At 36.7% G+C, this 23,426-nt stretch overlaps 1 protein-coding gene across 1 annotated transcript in view; it reads left to right on the forward strand.

Moving 5' to 3' along the window:
* The window catches only part of PPP1R9A (protein phosphatase 1 regulatory subunit 9A), a 241,769-nt gene that overhangs the window by 182,572 nt on the left and 35,771 nt on the right, over positions 1–23,426 (forward strand). Inside the window, exons 8-12 of the mRNA XM_081102246.1 lie at positions 3,205–3,360; positions 16,074–16,127; positions 19,025–19,254; positions 20,894–20,990; positions 21,103–21,274. Coding sequence (XP_080958372.1) covers positions 3,205–3,360; positions 16,074–16,127; positions 19,025–19,254; positions 20,894–20,990; positions 21,103–21,274 — 709 coding nt within the window. The remainder of the gene's footprint in view (positions 1–3,204; positions 3,361–16,073; positions 16,128–19,024; positions 19,255–20,893; positions 20,991–21,102; positions 21,275–23,426) is intronic.

Consider the following 23,426-nt stretch of genomic DNA (forward strand, 5'->3'; position numbering starts at 1 on the left):
ACACTAGGGTTTTGGCTGGGGAAATATGAAAGGAATGTATTTCTGTTTTTTTATCTGCAGAGCTTTAGCTCATGTAGACTGCAGGCAGCATCGCATAGGAAAAAGAGCATGGGCTTTGGAATATGTTAGATGTAGCTTCAAGCACACAATTGAATGTCTAACCTTGGGTAAAGTCTCTGAGTCTCAGTTTCCTCAAATTAAGATGGCATAGTAATAACCTATATCATCCAGTTTTTAAGAAATGTGTCAGGCACACAGTAAGTTATAAAAATAATTGTTATTAATTTTTTGCCCCCCTTTTTTTTGGGGGGGGGCTATTAAAAAGTATAAGCTAATAAGCAAGAAGGCAAACAAGGAGATGAAAAGGAACATGTACTGTCCCTTCACTCCTTACATGAAGAACTATTCTTGCCTCATTTAAAGTGTACTTGCAAGCTGGGACAAAGAACTCTTCAAGAGTCTGTTTATGAAAGATGTTGAAACTGGCTAGAAATAAAGATAAGGAACTGGATGCCGATGGAATACTTTGTTGTAGCAGTTGCTTTTTTCTACATTATTGTCCATCATCCTTTGTAAACTTCAGATTCAGTTCAATCTAATTTTGAAGTTTATGGAATTCTGCTAACATATCATTCTATGTAATTTATTTCACTTGCAGATTTACCGTAAAAGTAATGCCCATTTTCAAAGTAAATAAAAAAATCAGATGCACACATTATTCTTAGTCTACTAGATGTAACTGTTAAACTCCTAGATGTTTGAGGTTCTGTAGTAAATGCCTCCTTTATTCTAAAGCTGGTTCGGGATGGGAACAGTAACTGATCGGTGAGGGAGAACAGCAACATGAGTTTTTAAACTCTCTATCCAGAGCCTCTAATAAGTAATTCATATAATCAAGACAGTAAAAGACATATCTGATCCTCAGCATGCTTATAAGACTAATTAGAAAGAGCCATGTTAGTAAATAAAAAGATGAAATGAAAAATAAAAAGTATTTTAGCAGAGTTGCAGGTAATTTAGATATTGAGACAGAAAATTGGCGAAGTCAAAAAATACAAGAATCAAGAGGAAGACTTCTTAATAACCTACATTTATGAAGATAATGTACATTTCAACTCTTATGTTTAAAATGTGCTACATCATTGTCAGACTTTAAATTTAGCTTAAGATTTTATTGAGTCACTCATGATATTCATCACATTGATGATATAGAAGTAAATTTATATACCTGGTTTAGGCCTTCATAATAAAAGTGTGGCTGTGCTGCTAGTTATAATTATAGGGTTAAAAACAAGCACAGCGTTTTATGTCTCTAAATCAAAACTCTCAGCAAGGTGTCTTGAGATTGTGCACGTACCAGCCCTGCTACATTCCTACTGATTAACATCAGTTGGATTTATAAAGTTTCTATTGGTTCTAAGTACATATAGAAATTGGAGGTGAATTAATTTACAGACTATCACAGAAAAAAAAACAACACCCCGTATCAAATCTGGAGTAAGAGTTCTGTTAAGATTTGTAGGATCTAATTATACCAACAAGTGGGAGCTCTCTGGAACCAACCAGCCCCACTCTTCAGCTACCTTTCCTGTCGGGGCCTAGGACACTGGGAATGGTAGTGATAGCTTGGACTTTTTAAACACTGGTTTCTGATGAGCCCTAGACTTCCAGGTACTTTTATACAAATGCCACCCCAGTCAAGGTCTTCATGATACCAACCTCTGTGTGGGAAGTAGAGTCTGAAGAATGCCAAGACAGTTTGTTCATTGTGAACAATGGCCCTCGGATTCCTTACTAGAAATTATGTCTACTTCTGGGCTTCGTGATTTAAGAGGAATGTGGAAAACTTAGAATCAGAACACAGGTTCAGAGATAATCACAGAGACGGAGACCCATGAGAATTCTGCAGTTGTTTTACCTCAAAAGGAGAAGTCGAAACGGCAGTTTAATAGTGATCTTCCAGACGTGAGGAATTATTACATTGAGGTTCATGATCATATTTACTTCATATGCAAACAGAGTGAAAGAAATGGAGTTTCAACTCTAGCAAAAGCATAGCACAGAACCAAAAGAAAAAAGCAATCAGATGCTAAAAGCCTATTTAACCAAAGGAATAGATCACTCACTACACTGTTTATGAAAGTTTTTTTAAAGGCAATATGACTTCTTATCTTTTTTATGTTTTAGATGGGACTACCTGAAGGAGCAAAGATGAATTAAATGAACTTTGTTTTTTGTTGAATCAGTGATTTATCTTTCAATTATATCATAAGCTATAGATCTCAAACAGTTATTTTGAATTAGCATTTCATAGCCCGATGTTGCCAGGAGCAGAGCTACCTTTTAATATTAAGGAAGTTAGTGGTGAGGAGGAACATTTATCCCAGGGTCATGAACTCAGATACCTTAGGGGCCTGCGGATATCATGAAGGAGGGAAGGTAAGAGCATGGAACAATATGGAGTTACAGAAGTTGTGGTGTATTAGAAAGTGTGTGACCCAGCCAAAAGGGGTAACTATTGCTGACTCTGGCTAATTGTTATCATGTTATAATGTGCTTTCTCAAGAAAAACTGGAAACCTAGAATATTATGTGAATTTTTTTTTTTTTTTAGCATTGACGAAATGCTAAGATTTATCATAGTACTCTGCAGGCAAAACAATACACTCATGTGGACTGTAAATTTAGAAACCTTGGGGTTATCCTTTAGGTCAGTAGTTAACCACAATAGCTAAATAAATGAGACAGAATGATTGCATTCTACAGCTTAGGTGAATTCATCTACTACACTTTTGTAGGATTTAATTAAGGTCCCTTTCAATTCTATGAATCTTTTGATTTCCCCTTCCTTTTTCCGCCCGCCTAGTATCGGGTGACTTATTCACATGGGTGATGAGAATTTAAAGGAGTTATTTTATTTAATAAAACCATCAAATACTTAGATTAAGAGCAATTCTTGTTGCTATACTAGAGATGCTGATGATGACAGTAGCTTTTCAGAAATGCACTTATACATGGCATAGACATGTCACTTTGAGTTTTTGAACTAACATTTGTTTATAACATCGGCTGCATGAGGCATGCTTGACTTAAAAGCCTACTTACACTTTTACCACTTTATTTCTCTTTTATAAAAACTATTTTCAAATCACCCATCTCTCCCTGGGGGAGGGCAGCTAGAGTTCTGAAACCCCCTTCCTTCCAGACAGGAGACTATGCCACCGATGAAGAGGAGGATGAGGAGGGGCCCACCCTTCCCGGCAGTGACATGGCCATTGAAGTCTTCGAGCTGCCTGAGAACGAGGACATGTTTTCTCCATCAGACCTGGACACCACCAAGCTCAGTCACAAGTTCAAAGAGGTAAGCTGCTGGTCCGCAAAGTACTTTTTATAGCTGTCCATTTCATTATTAAGTATGTATTTTTGTTTGAAAAATGTAGTAAGATTTATCAGTTTTCATAATAGAGCCTTTCATAAGGAATTATCTTGAATCACATTGAATTTCAAGGTAAAATTTAAGTGGCTCTTGCTCTACAATCATTAATTTAAACCCTTGTAATTTGTCATAGTGACAGCTTACAACTTGCCTATTCCATAATTTCAAGCTGTAGCTTAAATGTGCAGTTTTCATGATAAGTTCATGTTATATTTTTTCAGTTTTTTAAGAGTTTGGGGACCTTGTGATACGCTTTCCTCTAAGACAGTGGTTTTAAGAAGTTGGGTGGGTTTTTTTTTTCCTTTTCCTAAAATAGATAAGGTCCCAACAGCAGTCAGATGATATAACCAAATGGTTTAATTGAAGAAAGTAGTGAATGAACTTCAAACAAAGCTAGTGGAACTACCAAGGGAAGGTGAAACTGTTGCCATCTTTTGGCTTAATGGTAAAGAGGGAGATGACCTTTTTGGAAAGAGGGCCATTCAACATCTGCAGCTTTGTAAGATGCAGCCACTGCTAAAAACTACATCTTGGGGGCAAGGGTGATGTATACCCAGTCCCTTCTCTCTTTCTGCTGATACCTCCCATGAGTCTAAGACAGGCAGGGGAGTCTGAGAGATGCCTCTTGAAACCTGAGATCAGTGCTCTCAAGGCAGGAGCTGTCTGAACTACTCAGAACTCCAAGACCTAAAAGAGAAATAGTGGTGAATGTGTCCACAGGCAATTTATTCTTCATTGTTTTAGGGAGCATCCTCCATTGTGAAGACAAGTACAGTATGTTATTATTTACAGCCTCTCCAAATAATCATGAAGCACTGAGGCTCGAAAACCACTGTTCTGTGTTGTTTCAAGTCTGTTAGGGACTTGACCACTTCTGGGGGTGAGGGGGGGTGGGGGTAGGGGAATGTTGTCCTCTACTTGAAAAGTAAATTTGATAATTGCAGATTTGTGATTACTGATTTTATTTGTAGTTTCTAATTTTCATTTGGAATTTTTAATTTTGCTATATCATAAATAGGTGAAGTTTATACATTCTGATGTTATGCTTTATATACCTAAAATGTTGACTTACCTTTTTAATTCCTATGACAAAATTTACATCTTTGAGACCACTATCAAGGTGAATATACTTTTCAAGTATACGTTTTTATGTAAAAACAAACAAACCAACAAACTTAAGTTCATTTTAGAGTTTTGGAAAATACAAAATTACATAAATATAAAAAATCTCTCATAATCCCAATGTGGTGGTATTTGGGATTATATGATATAGAGTGTGTTGAATTCCTACTCTTTATATTTAAATTTGTAGTGTTAGGATTTTCCCACATCACCAAATGTTCTTCCATAACGAATGCTTCTTCACTATTTCATCTTACGGATTTTTCATGATTTATCTTTCTAATTCCTTTTTGGGGGAATATTTTCTTTACTTCCAGGTCTTCTTATGATTATTATTATTAAAAGTAAAATTGCAGTAAATACCTTTGCACTTGTCTTTAGGATAATTTCCACACTGGAATTATTAAATCAAAGAATATGAATATTTGGGGGGACTTGGGATATTTAATGTGAAATTGAACCAGAATGGCCTTTTTGGTTGATGCAGAAATGTACTTATGAGTTGAGAGTGCCCATTCCTTTCCACCCATTATTATTAGTCAGGTTGAACCATTTTCATTTATATAGACCACAGAGTCCTTGAGGCAAAATACAGGGATTTTTTCATATGATTTATAACTATTCCTAGTTCTAAATCAGGTGTGACTGTCTCAGTACAACAAAGTACACTATTCTGTAATGTTCACAAAACTCAGAATTCCCTTACATACAGCAGTGCCTATCTTAGGACCATTTCTCATAAGGGATTTCTAGATTAACTGACATCCTCAAACCAAATACCACATCATTTCACTTCTAATTTATTGATTTTCTTTTGTTTTATATTTAGCATTAACATATTTGGGAGATTGCCATTGAGTATCAACTACATGGCACTCTTCTATAGCATCTGTATCTCATACAGTGCCACTGTTAGTTTTAACTTTGGTTAGGTGATTACGATACAGGTCCAAATACTGTATAGCACCAGATATTTTTCATAAGATTATGCACAAAACCTGGGATGGAGGTGGGTAGTCATGCTTATTGGAATCTGTACAAAGTCTCACATTACAGAGGCTTCTCTTAATTACATTATTTCAAGTAAAAGTACATGTCATGCTATTTGGGCAAAGCACTTTACACTGACATCTCAATCAGTCCTGCTTTTGGCCTATTCTGTATCTTCCCTAGTAGACTCTAAGCTCCTCTGGCTTTGTTCACTGTTGTATCCTCAGCCTTTGCACAGTCCTGGGAAGATAGTGATTAAATATTTGGTGAATGAATGCTATTAAGCATATACTGGAAATTTTTGTGTACAACAGGACAAGTACCTTAGCTTAATTTTTTCAAATAGTAAACAAGATGGCTCACACTTTTCTTAAACACTGATTTACCCCTTTCCCTCTTGTTGGAGGTTCAGCATTATTAGCTACTGAATTTGTGTGTTTACACTCTGGACTGCTTTTGGCCTTCATATTCTGTTCCATTTTCTCATTCTTTGCTGAAGTATTATTAGAATATGTATTAAACATTGTTGGAATATTTCAGGTTATCTAACTTCAGATATTCCTTTACTTTTCAACTTATTCAAGAAAACATATGAATCACTTTATTAATTCCCTTGGGGGAAAAAACTTCTCTGTAATTTTGATTGTAATTACATTAACCTAGTAAATTAACTTGCAGAAAACTGGCATTTTTATCACTTTGACATTTTTAATCCCAGCTTATGGAATATAACTGTTTAATTCAAGTCTTTTTTTTTTCTGACCTCTAAAAATTTATAGTCCCCTTATTAGTTACATAAGTGCCCACCTGTAACAGAAAGTCTTCACTAGAGTGGATTAACCAAAAGCTGCCACAAAGGTTATATTCGCTTTGATATAAGTTAACAAGGTTTCTTTACTTTTCTATTTTCAGAAATGACTTTAATAAGAGACTTAATGACTTGCATAAGGTAGAAATTACTGTTCCCTGAAAGTTTGTCATTACTCAGCTATAAAACCATCTGTGCCTTCATGGAGGAAGATTTTAAGTACCTTTTATAATGGTTAATACTCTACCCAAGGTTTCAGATTTTTCTTGGGCCAATTTTTATATATTTGCATTTCTCAAAAATACATTTCAAATGTATTTCCCAGGCATTCATATTTCTTAACATATTTTATAATATAATTTTCCATATGTACTACTATTTGTAATACTTTAAACAATAAAATTAAATTAAAATAAAGTACTGAAATCTTTAATATCTATAATTAGTTACTCTTTTATTCGTTTTTTCTTTATTTGAATAGTTTCACTTTTTAGTTGTTTTTTTCTAGAATTTTATTTGTAATGTTATCTTTTATGTTTCTATTTTCTTTTTAAATTAAAAAATACTTTAAATTTTTTTTTAAATACTTATTTTATTACTTCCTACCAATATCTTTGTCATTTTGTCTCCTTTATTGGTATTAATCAATACCAATACATTTATTTTTGATAACTCCTGCATTCTGTAAGTATTTGTAAACATAATTTACATGTATAATTTTTTCTGAATATTGTTTTAGCTACATGTCAGAATTTTTTACATTTAGAATGCCATTGTCACTTTGATCTATTTTCTCTTGGGACTTCTTCTTTAACAAAAATTATTTAGTGGAATATTTTATTTTCTAGACATATGGAACTGTATTTTGCTATTCTTTGGTTATTGGGTTCTAACTCTGGTCAGAAAAGATATTCCAAATAATAGCTATTTAGAATTGTCAAGGCATTTGTAGCTTAATTCATAAACAGGTTTGTTTAAATATTCCTCATGGATGCAAAAAGCACTCATATTCTATTTTGGGTGTGAAAATTATATGTTTTTCATTTACATCAGAGTAATAATACAAACACATTTTTCTATAGCCCAGTTTGCATTTTGTCTTATCAACTAATTCTGAAAAGTATATGATAAATCAAAAGCTATAGTTTTTTTCTTATAATTCTGTCGATTATAGTTTTATATATTTTAAATTTTTGTTGCTATGTACATATATGTTCAGGATTGTTACAACTTCATGGTTTATTGCAACACCTCTCTTGTAGCTTATGATGCATTTTACCCCAAATTCTAATTTATCTGATTATAAAAATTCAACACTGCCTTTCTTTTGCTTCATATTTACTTCAAAGCATCTATTTTCTATATATTTTTTGTTTTTAGTCATTCTGTACCTTCTTATTCAAATCTGTTTTCAGTAGTCCACCTATTCCTAAATCTTACCTTTGTACTAACTTCCCTGGGAGTCTTTGTCAGCTAATTGGTGAGTTTACCTATTTATATTTACTTTAATCACTGTAATATTAGAACTCAAATCTGCTGAATTATTTCATATTTTACAATTTCCATCTTTTCTTCTTGTTTTTGTTTTATCCTTTTACCTATTTATCATTAGATACATAAAATTTTCATCTGCTGCCTAAAAGTTAAACATTTTATTCTTTTTTTCTAGAGGTTTTTTCTGAGTTACTTTCACTCAGCCTTTAGTTATTTTCTCCTAGCATTATAGAAAACAGATCAATAGCTCTGTCATTACCATTTAACAAAATAATAGCCATAGCATACTCTCATCCACTTCTCCTCTCTAGTTTTTCTGCATTTCAGGAGTTTCAGTTAATTATATTTATAGGTATGCCTTTTTACAGAATACGTAGTTCCTTCGTACCTGTACTCCTTCCCAACTTTAATAGGATTTCAGTACTGTCCTGATGTTAATTCACCATTGTTCTAGTGCTGCTCCTTTACCACATGGAACCACAGGTTAAGTTAGTGGCCAGGATATCTAAACTCCAGAGCAATGAAATAGATTGTCTTTGATTTACCTCTAGATGCAGGCTTACCTCTGGTTGCTGACATTTTCTTGCTTCAGATCTTCATTTTCCCCCCAAATGTCTAGAAACATCTGTGTCTTAGAGTGCCTCACAAGCTTTTTGTTAATTGATGAATGACAACCTGAAGCCTATTAGTATTCCTTCTTTTTTCTTGTGGCATCTCCAAAGTTAAATTCAGGGAAGACAATAAATAGCTTTTGTTACTTTGCTATGTTGTACTAAACTGGAAGTTTTCTTCTATATAATTTAGTCATTTCTACTTTTACTTATTTTTATTAGTTCCATCATTATTATACTTAGGAATGTTTAATTTCTTTTATTCTATTGTATTGCAATAAACAATTTATTGTAATACTTTATTGTTTAAACACAAAAGCACTTAAAACTATGTATCTCTCTCTGATTAGGCCTTTGACCACAGCTTTCATTTTAATTTAAATATGCGTTCTTCTTGTCATCATTTTTTGCAAATAAGTCTATATTTTTCATTTTTACTATTTTCATTTTGCTTTGACTTGAATAAATGAGGAAACAGTTTTTAATTGGTATTTTTTGCATTAATTTAATGCTTTCTTACATTGTGGTCAGATAATATTGTTTTTACATGTTTTTATTTTTTAAGATAATGTTTTTATTATAGACTAGAAGCCCAGTACACAAAAATTTGCGCACTTGGGGGGTAGTCCCTCAGCCTAGCCTGCGCCCATTCACAGTCCAGGACCCTTTGGGGGATGTCCACCTGTCAACTTAGGCCCACTCCCCAGGGGATCAGGCCTAAGCTTGCAGTCAGACATCCTTCTGGCAGCCAGGGAGCACTCGGGGGATGTCCAACTAAAGGCTTAGGCCCCCAAGGGATCGGGTCTAAACCGTTAGTTGGACATTCTTAGTACTACCATGGAGGTGGGAGAGGCTCCTGCCACCACCACTGCGCTGGCCAGCCATGAGCCAGCTTCTGGCTGAGTGGCACTCCCCATGTGGAAGTGCACTTACCACCAGGGGGCAGCTCCTGCATTGAGTGTCTGCCCCCTGGTGGCCAGTGTGCATCATAGCAACCGGTCATTCTGCTGTTCAATGTGCATATTAGCCTTTTATTATTATTATACTAGAGGCTTGATGCACGAAATTCGTGCAAGAGTAGGCCTTCCTTCCCCTGGCTTCTGGCACCGGCTTCCCTCTGGCCGCAGGCAGGCACCCAGAAGGACCTCCAGTCTACTTAGCATATTACGCTTTTATTATTATAGATAGGATGTCCCTATTTCCCCCCTTTTGCCCCCTTTACCCAGCTCTGTCCCCCACTTCTCTCTGGCCATCACCATACTGTTGTCTGTGTCCACAGGTTGTGCATATATTTTCTTTGGCTAATCCCTTCTTTAAATTCACTTCTTTAAGTTTTTATTTTCAGATAAGTGCTTATAACTGCACTATTATATATTTTGTATTACATCATTTAGAATTAAGATATTTTTTAATTGAACCCTTATAAATTTTAGCACAATTTAATAAATTATGCTAGAAGCAATTAGGAGATTTTTCATGTAATGCATACACATTTCAATTAATATTTTATTAATTTTTAATTTTTTAATATTTTAATTTGAAATAATCTCTCATACATGTCAAAAAAAACTATAAAATACTACAGCATATTATATGTGCCCTTCACCCAATTTCTTAGGTGTTAATAATTTAAACATAACCATTATACAACTAACAAAATTTGGAATATATTTTTCTTATAACATCTTTAATGTTACTTAATCTATTTACTTTGTTTTTGTTAATCTTCACCCAAGGATATTTTTCCATTAAATTTTAGAGAGAGTGAAGGGAAAGGGAGAGACACATTGATTGGTTGCCTCCTGCACATGCTTTGATAGGGGCTGGGGATCAAGCCAGAAACTGAGGTACATGCTCTTGACTGGAATCTAACCTGGGACCCTTCAGTCCACGGGCTAATGCTCTATCCACTGAGCAAAACAGGCTGCAGCTTAATTCATTTACTTTTAATCTATGTGTCTTTATATTTAAAGTGGGTGTTGTTTTTGATTCACCCTCATAATCTGTCTTTTAATTGGTGCATTTATGCCACTGACTTTCACAGTGCTTACTGATAGAGTTACTGCCATATCAGATGGCTCTGTGGCTTCTGGGGCAGGCCTGCCTTGCCGCTGGGGACCCGCCGATGGGGTCCCGGGGCAGCCGGCCAGCCCTAGATGGCGGCGCGCTGGCGGTTCTCGCTGTCCCCCCCTGCCTGCAGTATTCAAATTAGCCGCCATCTTTGTTGGCGGTTAACTTGCATATCACGCTGATTAGCCAATGGGAGGCGTAGCGAAGGTATGGTCACTTACCATGTTTGTCTATTATTAGATAGGATTAATATGGGTATTTGTGATAAAAGTGATGTGTTTTATACCTTCCATATCCTTATTAATTTTTCCCATTTAACTTACAGAGCCATTTAGTAAAATTACACCTCATTATAATGTATTGTGTTATCTATTTCAATGTTATGTTGAAAGCACATAAAATATGACTTAAAAGACTTTTTTAATCCTCACCCAAGGATATGTTTTTATTGATTTTAGAGAGAGAGGGAGAGACAGAGTTAGAAACATCAATGTGTTAGAGCTACATCGATCAGTTGCACCCCAACCAGAGATTGAACCCACAATGTAGGTTATGTGCCATGACCAGAAATCAAATTTGCAACCGTTTGGTATACAGGATGACACCCTAATCAACTGAGCCACCCGCCAGGGCTGACTTAAAAATTTTTCAGTATTATTTATCTAATGTTAATAATGTGCTACTTTTGTTTATAGTTCCTGGATAAACACACTAGTTTTAGCATAAATCTAATTGCAGCACTTTGTTTTATTGTAAATTTTATTTTTAATTTTTATTTACTTTTTAATTTTATTGGGGTGACATTGGTTGACATGATCATATAGGTTTCAGGTGTGGGTTTCTATCTTTATTGTAAAATTTAAAAATACTATCTAAGAAAATCTAGCAATTTAAATTGTTACAAATTTGTTGTTTAATTATTCAAGGCCTAATTGAGCTCATCTTGTTTTATGTTTTACATTTTTTTATGTTTGTTGATTTTTGCTAGGGTTTATCTTCAAGTTTTTAAAAAGTATTCTCTATTTCTACAATTTTTAATATTAAGAACAAAGCATTATCATTTGAATGTTCCATATAGAAGTTTTTGATACAGTCTTGGTTTCTAAGACAAGATTGTTGTTAAAACTTAATTGTCACATTTTTTAAAACTTATGTTTTCAGTTAACTTAATAAAATACATAGTACAACAAATAGTTTTACTCAGTTACCTCTTGGTCACTCTATACCAGAATTTCCTAATTAATTCCTAAGTTCTAGATCTTTTATTTCTCAGAATTCTCTTAATGTTTAAGTACTTGTGGAGGGTATAGTTTTCATGACTTTGCCATACTGAGAATGGGACCGTCTAATTATCATGACAGAAAGAATCATTAGCTGAGTTTAATATTTTTATTTCCTGAAATGTAGTAGGACAAGCTTCATTGTTTTAGGCTGACATTACATGGCGTAAAGTAGAAGTCTGATGCCAACCTGGCATGCAGATGCTTGAGCAGCACTTGGTAGTCAGTGTCAGGATACTTAGAGGCCAGCAGAGTAACCCATGGTTTCCAGTCAGAGAAATGCGTTCTCATCTGGAGGTGACAACCATGACATATGCTGCCGGGTTTTTTGTGAGGTTTAAATGAAAAAATGTATCCCAGAACTGGTTCAGATTAGGTGCACAGTCGGGGAACACAGTCGGGGGCATCAGACCTGGGATAATTTCCACTCCACCACGCATCTGGGGACTGGAAGAAGCCATGTAACTTCTGAGCCCCTTTCCCCATCTGAACAATGTGATTAATAGTGCCTGTCTTGCTTCCCTCAGTCTCATGGGCAATGCTGAAGGAAATGATAAAAAAGATAAAGGGTCCCCGTGGAAAAAACCATGGGCTGAAATTTATAAAACCTGGCTTTGATACTTGTTAGCTCTGCAACTTAAGCTACTAAAACACTCTTTCTTTCCCTATAAAATGAAAGAGTTCAATTAGTTTATTTTTTATGCTTTTCTTGTTAATAGTGATAAATTTGTAGAAATTCTTTTAATGTCCATACAGGATTAAAATAATTGCATATCTATAATTTTAGGCCTGTCAGTACTAAGAATACTTTGCACCAAAACTTTTGTCCATCTTCTGAATAATTACTTCATCCTGCTTTCTTGTATCTAAAGCCTTTGGCTGCACTTAGGAACACTCAAAGCTTTTATCAGGGTTGTGCTAATGAGTTCAGCTCTCTTCTGCCACCCGTTCCGGTGAGGTAGGAGGGGTAGGGTAACTGAGGACCAGCTTGCCTGGCGTCCTAAATTTATCCCACACATCGGTGCGTTCATCTGTCATGTACACTCATAGGAATGAAAATGCTGGTTGGACAGGAACTTAGACTCTGCATCCACGACAGCCATCTCCGGGCTCTCGATTTCATAAATGTCACACCTGTAGTACTTGCAAGGGCCTTGGCGTGCTTCCCGTCCAGCCCCTCATTTTTCAAATGGGAGGCTGGGGCCCAGAGAAGCAGCCTGCTAGAGGCCACAGTAATTGAGCAGAGAAAATCCAAAGTCTGGACACGTTGGGGTGCAGTGTGCCCAGTTCTCCTACAGCAGTGGTTCTCAACCGTGGCTGCACCATTAGAATCACCTGGGAATCTTTTTTAAATCCTGATTTCCGGGCCTCATCCTCCGGAATTTCTGTTTCTTTGTTATGGGGTGGGGCCACAACATTAGTAACAAAGAAACAGAATTTCCAGAGGACGAGGCCCGGAAATCAGGATTTTAAAAAGATTCCCAGGTGATTCTAATGTGCAGCCAAGGTTGAGAACCACTGTCCTACAGGGATTACCAGTGAGAACATAAAACCTGGCACTCACCCATAGTGGCAGTGCTCATTGTAAGATCTGCCCTTTTCACTTCTTGCCACTCTTCAGCTAGAAGCAGAGGTGTCTGTTATATTTCAGGTGTGACACTGTACAGCATTAACACTTTTTACTGACAAGTGGCATTGAGGTAATCATATTTGACCTCTTCTGTTCACTCTTTCTTAATCTTGGCTACCTTTATAGAGGACTGATTAATTGTTAACAACTGACCCAATAAGGAAGGGTGAGACCTATGAGGAACTTCATTTTACAGATGGGGGAAATGAAGGTAAGAGAGGTTAAATAACTTTCCAACATCATTACCTGACAGGCCTGAGGTGAATTCAATCAGTGTAACTTAACTACAGTAGGTCCTCATTTAGCGTCGTAGGTAGGTTCTTAGAACTGTGACTAATTGATAAAAATGAGTTAAGTTCGGTAGCTCATCAATATTATAGTGAAACAACCGTCCACAGTGAAATGGACATTGAGGACCTGCTGCCCTCTTCACACTTGGCACGTGGTAGAAAGAGCAAGGACTCGATCTTGTCAATAATAATTGCACATACTCCAGTTAGACACATGGATTTGCTGGGTGCCCAAGTGTGTGCACACTGAAGTGCAAGGTCTCCATGGGAAACGATTCCTTATAGCCATATATGTGTGTATGTGTGCGTGCATGAATATATTTATGTTTATGTATAATTAATGTATCATGTCTAACATCTAAGCACTTTTGCCATTTTTAGTTTATTCATATTGGTAGGGTAGATTAACAGTGGTATTTATTAGAAGGAGAAAGAGTTATTTTCACGTCACCTGGCACATAACAGCTCTTCAATAAATGCCTGTTGAATTAATCTCTAATGAAATGGCACTGGGTCAGGCACCAGAAGATCAAGGCTCCAAATCCTGGTTTTCACAGCAATTCACTGTGAGCATTGGGCCGGGTCAGTGTCTGGCCAGGAGCCTAGTTTTCCATCTCACGTGAGTGCAGAAGCATAAGGCTAGGCATTCTGCAGGGCTGTGTTCATCCGAGGGCCCACAGTTGGAGTGTCCACTTGGGCACTCGGGCGTGTGAGGCTGGTTTGCCTGGCATTGTCGGGTCCCAGGTGTTTCTTCCCGGGTAGCGTGCAGAGTCCCCTGGGAACCAGTGAGGGTGAAAAGCACAAGAGCCACGCGGGCGAGACCGCAGGAGCCGCCAGGCCCCCGAGCGGGAGAGTAAGATAAGTGATGTGCGTGGGGCAGAACCGAATGTGAACAGCTGTCAAGGTCACCCCTCAGGACGGAGGACCTGGCGGAGAGCAGTGAGCGCTGCAGCAGGGCAGACCCCAGGGCTTTCAACCGAGCAGGAGCCCGAGAGCGCCCAGGAGGGAGCCCTCTGCTAGGAGCTGGGGGCTCCCAGGGTCTGAGCTTTTATTCATTGGCGTTTACGGATATTAAGTCAACCTGTGCCTGATTCTGACTTCTTTCCCTCTTCATTCTGCCCATATGCCCGTAGTGGCCAGGTAAAAATCAAGAAAACGCAGGTTACAAACTAAAGAGAGAGCTGAGGTTGCTGAGGCGTCATCTGCAAAGGTTCGCGTTTCTGTCCTTCCATCTGGCTTTCTGATAAGAAAACCTTAAGCTTACTTGATTACAGTAATATTAGAAGTTTCCAGCCCCCTTTGTTCAATCCCAAATCCAATATGGTCTGAAAACAGATTTCTAAAATACTTCTGCTGCAAACTCATTTGGGGGTAAACATGACTCAAGCTGACAGGATATTATTTACAATTTCTCTTTCCCTCACTTAGTGGAAATAGTCTTACGCAAAAATATTCGTGGGTTTGATTACAGAGCGCCTCGACAGAACCTGCTGTGGGTAATAGCGACTTAGGGAAAAATGCTTCTTTCTGCCGTTCTGAAATTGGAAGAATTCTGAATTCCAAACGCATTTGGCCCCCGGGATCTGAGAGAGGAGATTGTCACCCCACATATTGTTTTCCGTAAATGTTGGTGTATTTATCCCTGGAGGAAATGAGTATGTTGTTTTCTTCCTTCACAGAGAAAAGAAAAAAAAAAGTGGGGGTGGAGGGCGGGGAGAAGCAAAACAAATGTGTAAATAGAGGGGCTCTCGTAACGGAAGCTTTTGAAGCCCTGGTTTTCAACAGAAGTAGATGTTTTGGAGGACAGAAATCTAGATCTGTACCTTTCCTGCAATTAAAAAATAAACACCGATCCCTCTGAGGAGCTGCATCATCCTCAGCTCTCCCTTTGCAGCAAAAGAGCCGCTCAGACTAGTGACTCGTGGTACCACAGCGCCACCTGTCCTCCAGGTTTGGGATAGCATCTTCATACAGCCACTGGCTGGCTTTCCTGCTTAGGCTTCTCAGTACCAGGACTGCAAGGAAACAATTGCGTGGTGTTCAAATCCTAAAGAGGAGCTGCAAAGGGTTAGCAAGCAAGTGTGTTTTCTTCTCTTTGGTCCCTGATCAATTAAATCGTAACTTAATCCTCTGTTAGGGAGTGTGGGCCATAGGCCCTGCGTATAATTAGTTTGCACCTAGTAAGTCATTTTTCCGCACTGGGCATTTTAATTTACAACCTGCTGCCTTGCAGCACTTTTCTAGGCCTTCTGCTGTGCAACGCGATATTCTTCTAGTTGCTGAGACCTGAAAAATATAGATAGACTTTCTTAGTTCCGATATTTCTTTCTTTTCAATTTTCAGCTGCAAATCAAACATGCAGTTACAGAAGCAGAGATTCAAAAATTGAAGACCAAGGTAAGCACACCAGTCAGTACATGGAGTTTGAATTGTACTGTTTAAACTTCGGAGGCTATGAATAAATTCAGCCCTGGGACTAAAGGATTTGTTCCTGCACCTGTGAAAGAATACAAATGTCACAGATTCATGTCCACTGTTAGATGCATGGATGAATCTGGCAGTGAGAGTTGCACCACGGGAGTGTGAGCACCACCGTATCCCCTTAGTGAGAATTGCACAATATTTTAAAAATACATATTTACATATTTACACATATGTAGTTTCCTAAGAGCTTTCCCCAAAAAGTAAATATTTTTAATGGTTCATGAATCTCAATTACATTTTGACCACTAATTCCTTATGCACGTTATTAGACGGCATCTCTTTCTTTCTATTTTATTATTTTTTTAAAATTTTAGGTAGGTTTATTTTAGATAGGTGTAATCATTTATTTTTCATTTATTCCTCAGAAACAATGTATTTTAACATAGCACATTAATTTTGTATAGAAAAAAATTCAATTTCTAATAAATATCATGAAATTTCATATACGAATAGTTGCTTATAGGTGCCAGATGCTTCTGGAAATTTTCAGTCCTTTAGTTCACATTATTTAAATTTGTGGGGAAAAACAGGTCATGATGGAAGGTTTTATGTATTTTTTAGTTTATTTATAAGACTCAAAAGGGCATTTTTTTAGTTGGTAAGTTATAAGGTACTTGTACATTCCTAGAATTGTGTCTAGTTTCATCAAATATGTAGTTTCAGAGATTTAAAAATATTTTTTGAATTACTTTAAAAACAATATTCTTTATTGTATTTATGGTATTTTTAAAATTAAGACATAATTCCTCCTCTACCACTAACAATCTGTTTTTCTGTTCACATTGAATGCTTGTTTTGGTTTTTCCATGTGTTTTAAATGGAGATTAATTAGCAAGGCTATTTTGGTTAAATGGTATTCCCAGCTAATAACTCTGTAGCTCTTTAGTCAAAACATGCCTATACATCATTCATGGTATCAGCCAAGCTCTGTGAATAATAATTTTTAAATTAGTGATGGTTAGTAAATAAACAACTCGAGTGCAAAACATTGCTTAATAAAAGATGCAGTCAAATCCCGGTCCTGTTTTAAGTTGCTATTGTTTCTTGGCACAGAATGGAAGAATAGAAGTGTTTCTTTAATTGTCGGTTACAATTAGGGAAAAGATTCCCCTGTGATTGTAAGTGCTTTAACAAAGCTTATGTTTTAGACTGTAAACATTGAATTTAGAAAATCCAATAAATTAGTGTTTTATTTTTCTCATTTATTATATTGGCATATAAGATGCACAGATTAGCTTACTTTATTATGACTCTTAATGTCTCTTGATAAAACAATGCCTAATTTTGAAATGTTATTTTTGCTACTTTTTACTTTGTAATCTGTTTTGCCAATATATTTATTTAAAATATATATATATATATATATAAACATTTTTAAATTTGCTGAATGCTGTATGATTTTGGGATGTCTTGGAATTTGAAAATAGTTTATATAATGATTCTGCATGCTTTTGAACTTTAAACGAGGTGTGTGAAATAGATGAAACCCTTGTTTAAAGGTCAGATAGTTATTGTGAATAAATGACCTTGGACCCCTCACCTAAAGGATCAGCCTTAGTTTCTGTAGAAATGAGGGGGTGGGACTACTATTATCTATTCCTAACAGTCCCCGAAAGCGGAAATAAGAAGCTGCCTTTCTGTTCCACTGGAGGGATTTAAATTAATTCAACAATTATTTATATTTTTACTTACATTATCTTTTATACTTTCCTGCAGATTGGGGTTTATAAAGCTCTGAACACTGCCAGCAGAATAATGAGCTAAAAACTGTGTTCATGTCAATTGAAATAAAGGATGTAATAATATCAACAAAAGGGATAAAAGCAAAATAAGAATAACTAAATTTATCAGATTATTATTATGCGCAAGAAGCTGTTCCAAGCATGCACTAGTTAGAGAACTTAAGTTATTTGCCCAAAATTTAAAGGCATTGTGATGGCTGTGCCTGGGGGCCAGGTGGCTGCCGGAAGCATGGGGGAGGGGAGCATTTGTAAAGCACTACTAACCACTTTGCTGTACTTCTGAAACTAAAACAGGATAATATTGAATGTAAACTGTAACTGAAAAAAATAATTAATTACAGCAAATAAATAAAATGGGGAAAAAGGCTGGTAGTGGCCCGGCTAGGACTCAAATCTAAATGTAATGACTCCAGAGCGCCCCCTTCCTGCCAACCGACAGGCCACACTGTGCTTCTGCCCCTTTCTTCTTTCCAGCTTGTCTCTCCTCTCTCTCTTTTTTACATATTATACATTTAAAAAAAAAAAATCTCTAAACTGTAATTGAGAAAAATTAATTTTTTAAAGGCTAATAGTGACAGCTGGGTTCAAATATAAACCACTCCAAAGCCCCCTCCCCGCCAACCAATAGGCCACACTGTGCTCTGTCACTTTCTCCTTTTCATTTAAATTTTAACATATTATACTTAAAAATATATATATCTAAAGGAAAACCTGCTGAAATTCATTGACTAGAATTAGATAAACCCTAAAACATTTTTTACTGCTCACTGAATTTCACACCACATTCAGTGATGGAAAGATAATGGGAATTGGAGTCAACCCCATGTTTTGTCATTTATCAGGTGTGCGGCCTTGGACAAAGCATTTCACTTTTCAAGGCTTCCATTTTATAATCTGTAAAATAATGAAAATAATGCTTTCGCTTCTCATCTCAAGGTGTTTGGTGATTGAGTATATCTAACAGTTGAATTTAATCAAAGCCATGCTATTAAAACGTGGGGGATTTTTGGTATAGATGTACCCAGATTATCTTTGTCTTGACTTTTTTTTTTTTTTTTTTTTATCCAGCTGCAGGCAGCAGAAAATGAGAAAGTGAGGTGGGAACTAGAAAAAACTCAACTCCAACAGAATATAGAAGAGAATAAAGAAAGAATGTTGAAGTTGGAGAGCTACTGGATCGAGGCTCAAACACTATGCCACACAGTCAACGAACACCTCAAAGAGACTCAAAGCCAGTATCAGGCCTTGGAAAAGAAATACAACAAGGCAAAGAAATTGATCAAGGATTTTCAACAAAAGTAAGCACTTCTAACGACTGAAAAATACTTGTATGCATATTGAAAAGGTTTGTCTCCAGTAATCTTGTCATCTCTAGTGGGATAGAAAAGATGACCTCAGACTTATCCCTCGAAGAAGCATAGTTAAAGCAAATACAGTGGGGCCTTGACTTACGAGTTTAATTCGTTCTGAGACTGAGCTCATTAAGGAGCTCGTTAACTCAAATTACTCTGTCAACTCAATGCAAAAAAATAGGCGGAGAGACAGCTGGTATCTCAAAAAACTCGTTACTCGGGACACTCATAAGTCAAGGCCCCACTGTATATATGTTAAGTTTTGGAAAACAGTTTTATCTTTTTTTTAGGAGATTATACTTTGTTTTATCATTTTTTTTTGGCAGCCAGTGACACCATGAAGTTGTTTCTTTGATTGTTAATCATTGCTAGTTACGGTTAAAACATTTGAAATCTCTGTTCTTCTTGAAACATCCCTGTAATTCAGAAGCAGGAAGCCTCGCTGAAGTTGGGCAGGGCTCTTGGCCGCAGTGCATGCAGAGCAGCAGTTGGGGCCTTGCTGAGGCTGTTTCTGCCTCCATTCTCAGACTCAGTACCTACAGGATTTCCCCACTACAGAGGGTATAAATATTGAAGAGCAAGACCCCCTGCCCTGCCACTTCCCTGCAATCAGAGACCAGCACCACAGTCGGCTCTTGAATTCAGCAGCTGATGCTGCTTTGCTTCCATCTGTTGGATCTCGGCGTAATTTCAGGGAGACTGACGGGGGAGATTCTACTGGACTTTCTCATCAGTTACTGCTAGCTAGCTAGAACAATCAAAAAGGAATGCCAGGCCCTCTTCTGGCCTTCCATGCCAAGCCTCAGAAGCGAAGCATACTACTATATGTCAGATTCACCATTTCTCAGTTACTTCCTATCATGGAAATAATGTTTTCAATATTTTAAAGAAAATGCTGTAAAACGTTTATTGGTTAAAAGGGGGGATTGCTCTTTGTAACAATGAATTCAGCACATCACTATTTTAACTTTTCTTGCCCAAAATATAACTGTCATATAATAATTTTGTAAGTTTTGATAAATTTGCATATTATAGTCCAGGCTCTCAAAATGAAGATAATTCTCCTTCTCCCCCTGTTATCCTCAGGATAATAAATGACAACTCTCCTGTTTTTATGACCCACCCAGCCCTTTTCCACGGTCATTCATAGGAATCTATCCTATTATAATTTTCTTTGACCATTCAGTTCCACCAGTTTGCTAGATATATTACTCTATAAATGTAATTTTTAAAAAGGCTAATAGTGACACCACCTGACCTGTAATTATTTCCACTAAATTACTCAAGGTGGATCATTGGTTTATTAGCTCTAAAAATGTATGGGAGCTCTAGAATCAGGAGCTGCAAATGAAAATCATAATAAGCAGAATCAAGGCATTTTTCTTCACTTTGTGCTACATTAAAATGTTTTACTTGCTTTCATTGCTATATACGTTTTCTCTAACTATGATTGAATTTTATTTATGTAAATAGCTGTCCAGTTATTTATCCCACTGTGTAGTTTATTGATTCCAATAACAACATTCACATGTTTCCTCATTTCTTGGGTGTTTGATGCAATCAGAGCTGTTATCTTCTTCTTCAGAGAACTTGATTTCATCAAGAGACAGGAAGCAGAAAGAAAGAAAATAGAAGATTTGGAAAAGGCTCATGTTGTGGAAGTTCAAGGCCTGCAAGTGCGGGTGAGTGATGTGCCAAAGCCATGAAAATAATAAGATAGTTTTGTCTAGTACTTGGAGAGGAGTGCTGGGTTCGAGTTTTAGAAATGGATTTTTTTTTTCTTTTTTCTCTCAGATTAGAGATTTGGAGGTTGAGGTGTTCAGGTTGCTGAAGCAAAATGGGACTCAAGTTAATAACAACAACAACATCTTTGAGAGAAGAACATCTCTTGGAGAAGTCTCTAAGGGAGACACCATGGAGAATGTGGATGTCAAGCAGATGTCTTGTCCAGATGGCCTGAGTCAAGGTTTGTCAAACCCTTGTTTAGACAAACATTGCTTTTAATGACTGTAAATTTGGCTTTACATTCTTTTTCTTATCCAGGGATTTAAATGTTGAAAACGCCTTTCTACCATGGGAAAGAAGAAAAGGTTTATCAAAATAGGAACTTATCATTTAGCACTCACTTGCCTTATCAAAAGTAAATGCTTTAATGTTAAGAAACAAAATTCCAACTTACGCAAGCCCAGATATTATTTTAAAACCATCATAACATTGATAGACTTAATAAATTGCTTTAAAGTGATAGTTCATTTAGAGTGAGCTACACTACTTATCTATTAATGAGTAAGGTTTGAAATTTTTAAATCACTAGAGTAAAGATCTTTTTTATAACTACTTCCAGCTCTTGGAATTCATTGAGTTAAGATGTTCTACGCAAGTTTTTTGCTTTTCTCTAGCTGTCCTATATATAATTCTCATTCTTTTATTCTGTTTAAGACCAAATAATGGGACCAAAATACTGGAAACATTTTCTATATAAATGGTTGTCTTCTTTCACACACCAACCATAAATAAATCACTGATTTTCTCACTCACATTCACACCTATACATAAATTGTGCGTGTATGAATGTGAAGGAATGTCTTAATATCTATAGTATATTTACAGATTAAAAAATTCATAAGAATTTATACTTATAAATACACAGGGGGATATAAAACTTTTGGTTAAAATAGCTCCCCAGTAGTCCCTGGGAGGGAAGGGGAATAAGAGAATATATAGCAACAATGTCATGAGAGAGCCGATGATCACAGGCAGGGATTGGACCCGCAGTAATGTTAACTTGTAGAACTAAACTCTTAGCCATTAAAATGAAAAGTATTGGAAATCTTCATTTAAAACTGAAGTGGTAGCTAGAGACTTGAGTCCATTCACTGAGCTTATATCCTTTTTCTGGGTTTTCCCTTAATAAGATATAATCTGTATATAATGCCTCATGGGCAGCTTAAATGTGAGTATTGGGCTCCAGCATTACCATTCACTGAAGAGCCATGTGACTTCCTTAAGGTCATTCAACTCAGTGGGGTGAGTTTTACTGTCTGTTATATATAAATAGTAACACTTCCTTCTTCCCCACCTAAAGAGTATTGTGAGGCTGTATGACTTAGTCAGTGAAGTGAAAGAAGGCAATTCTTTAGAGCTTTTAGAGAATTACAGTGTTTATGTCTGCGACTCTGTAAGATTGATTTCTAAAACAAAATGTCAGAAATCAACACGTTTTCATGTTTTGGAATATTGTAATTCCTAAGAGCAGTTGCACTTATAATAAACACATGTCCCGGTATAACCTGTGACCAGCAGCTCTCCAGACTCCGATTCACTTCTGGTCCTTTCTCTCAGTTCAGAAATCTGTATCTTGTCAAACATATAATTAATGGTATTTATTAAATTATATGACTGCAGAAGATCAACAAACTGTACTATTAACATCCTGATTTAGAGCAAAACCTCACATTTCTTCTGAACCCTTCTTCCCTTCTACACCCTCCATTTTGCCACATAATTATCAGTTTCCCTAGCAACAGTGTCAGTTCACAGTGAGATGCAGGGACTACTAATTCTTGCTGAAGCTCATCCCTGCTTGTGCAGCAGAGGTGGAATCTGTCATCTCCGATGTTAGTAGTGTACATATCAAGAGCTGCTCTTCCAGTGTCGCTGCTGAGGACAGTCAGTGATAAATCTCCTTGAATTTCAAACTAAATGGCTTGGTCAGGAACTAGATAGGAATGCTCTGGAAAGCACTTTCCTAAATTGATCCTTTGCTTCTGTTGCTAGGGAACGCTGAAGTCCTAGAGGTTTAGAAAAGGAAGTGAAATGTGGACCAAACACAGGCCATCCTGCATTTAAGGATCCCCCTTCAACAAACACATTTTTGCAACAGGAGGGGTCCAGTGGCTGCAGTCAGTTCCCCAGCTCCTGCCCCTCAGACTCAGTGCTCTGCCTCCTGGGGACTGTCCAGCTATGATTTGCTTTCTAAGCACTGGATGTTTTACTGATAGGATGAGTTGATTAGCATATTTTCAGGCCTCCAGGCGGCTCATTGAAGCAAAAGGATTATCAATTATAGGTCAATGAAAACGATGAAATAGGATGAAATAGTGAAAGGAGAAAGGAAG

Source organism: Myotis nattereri, assembly GCF_964212035.1.
Source record: "Myotis nattereri genome assembly, chromosome: 11".
In the NCBI taxonomy this organism is placed as follows: Eukaryota; Metazoa; Chordata; class Mammalia; order Chiroptera; family Vespertilionidae; genus Myotis; species Myotis nattereri.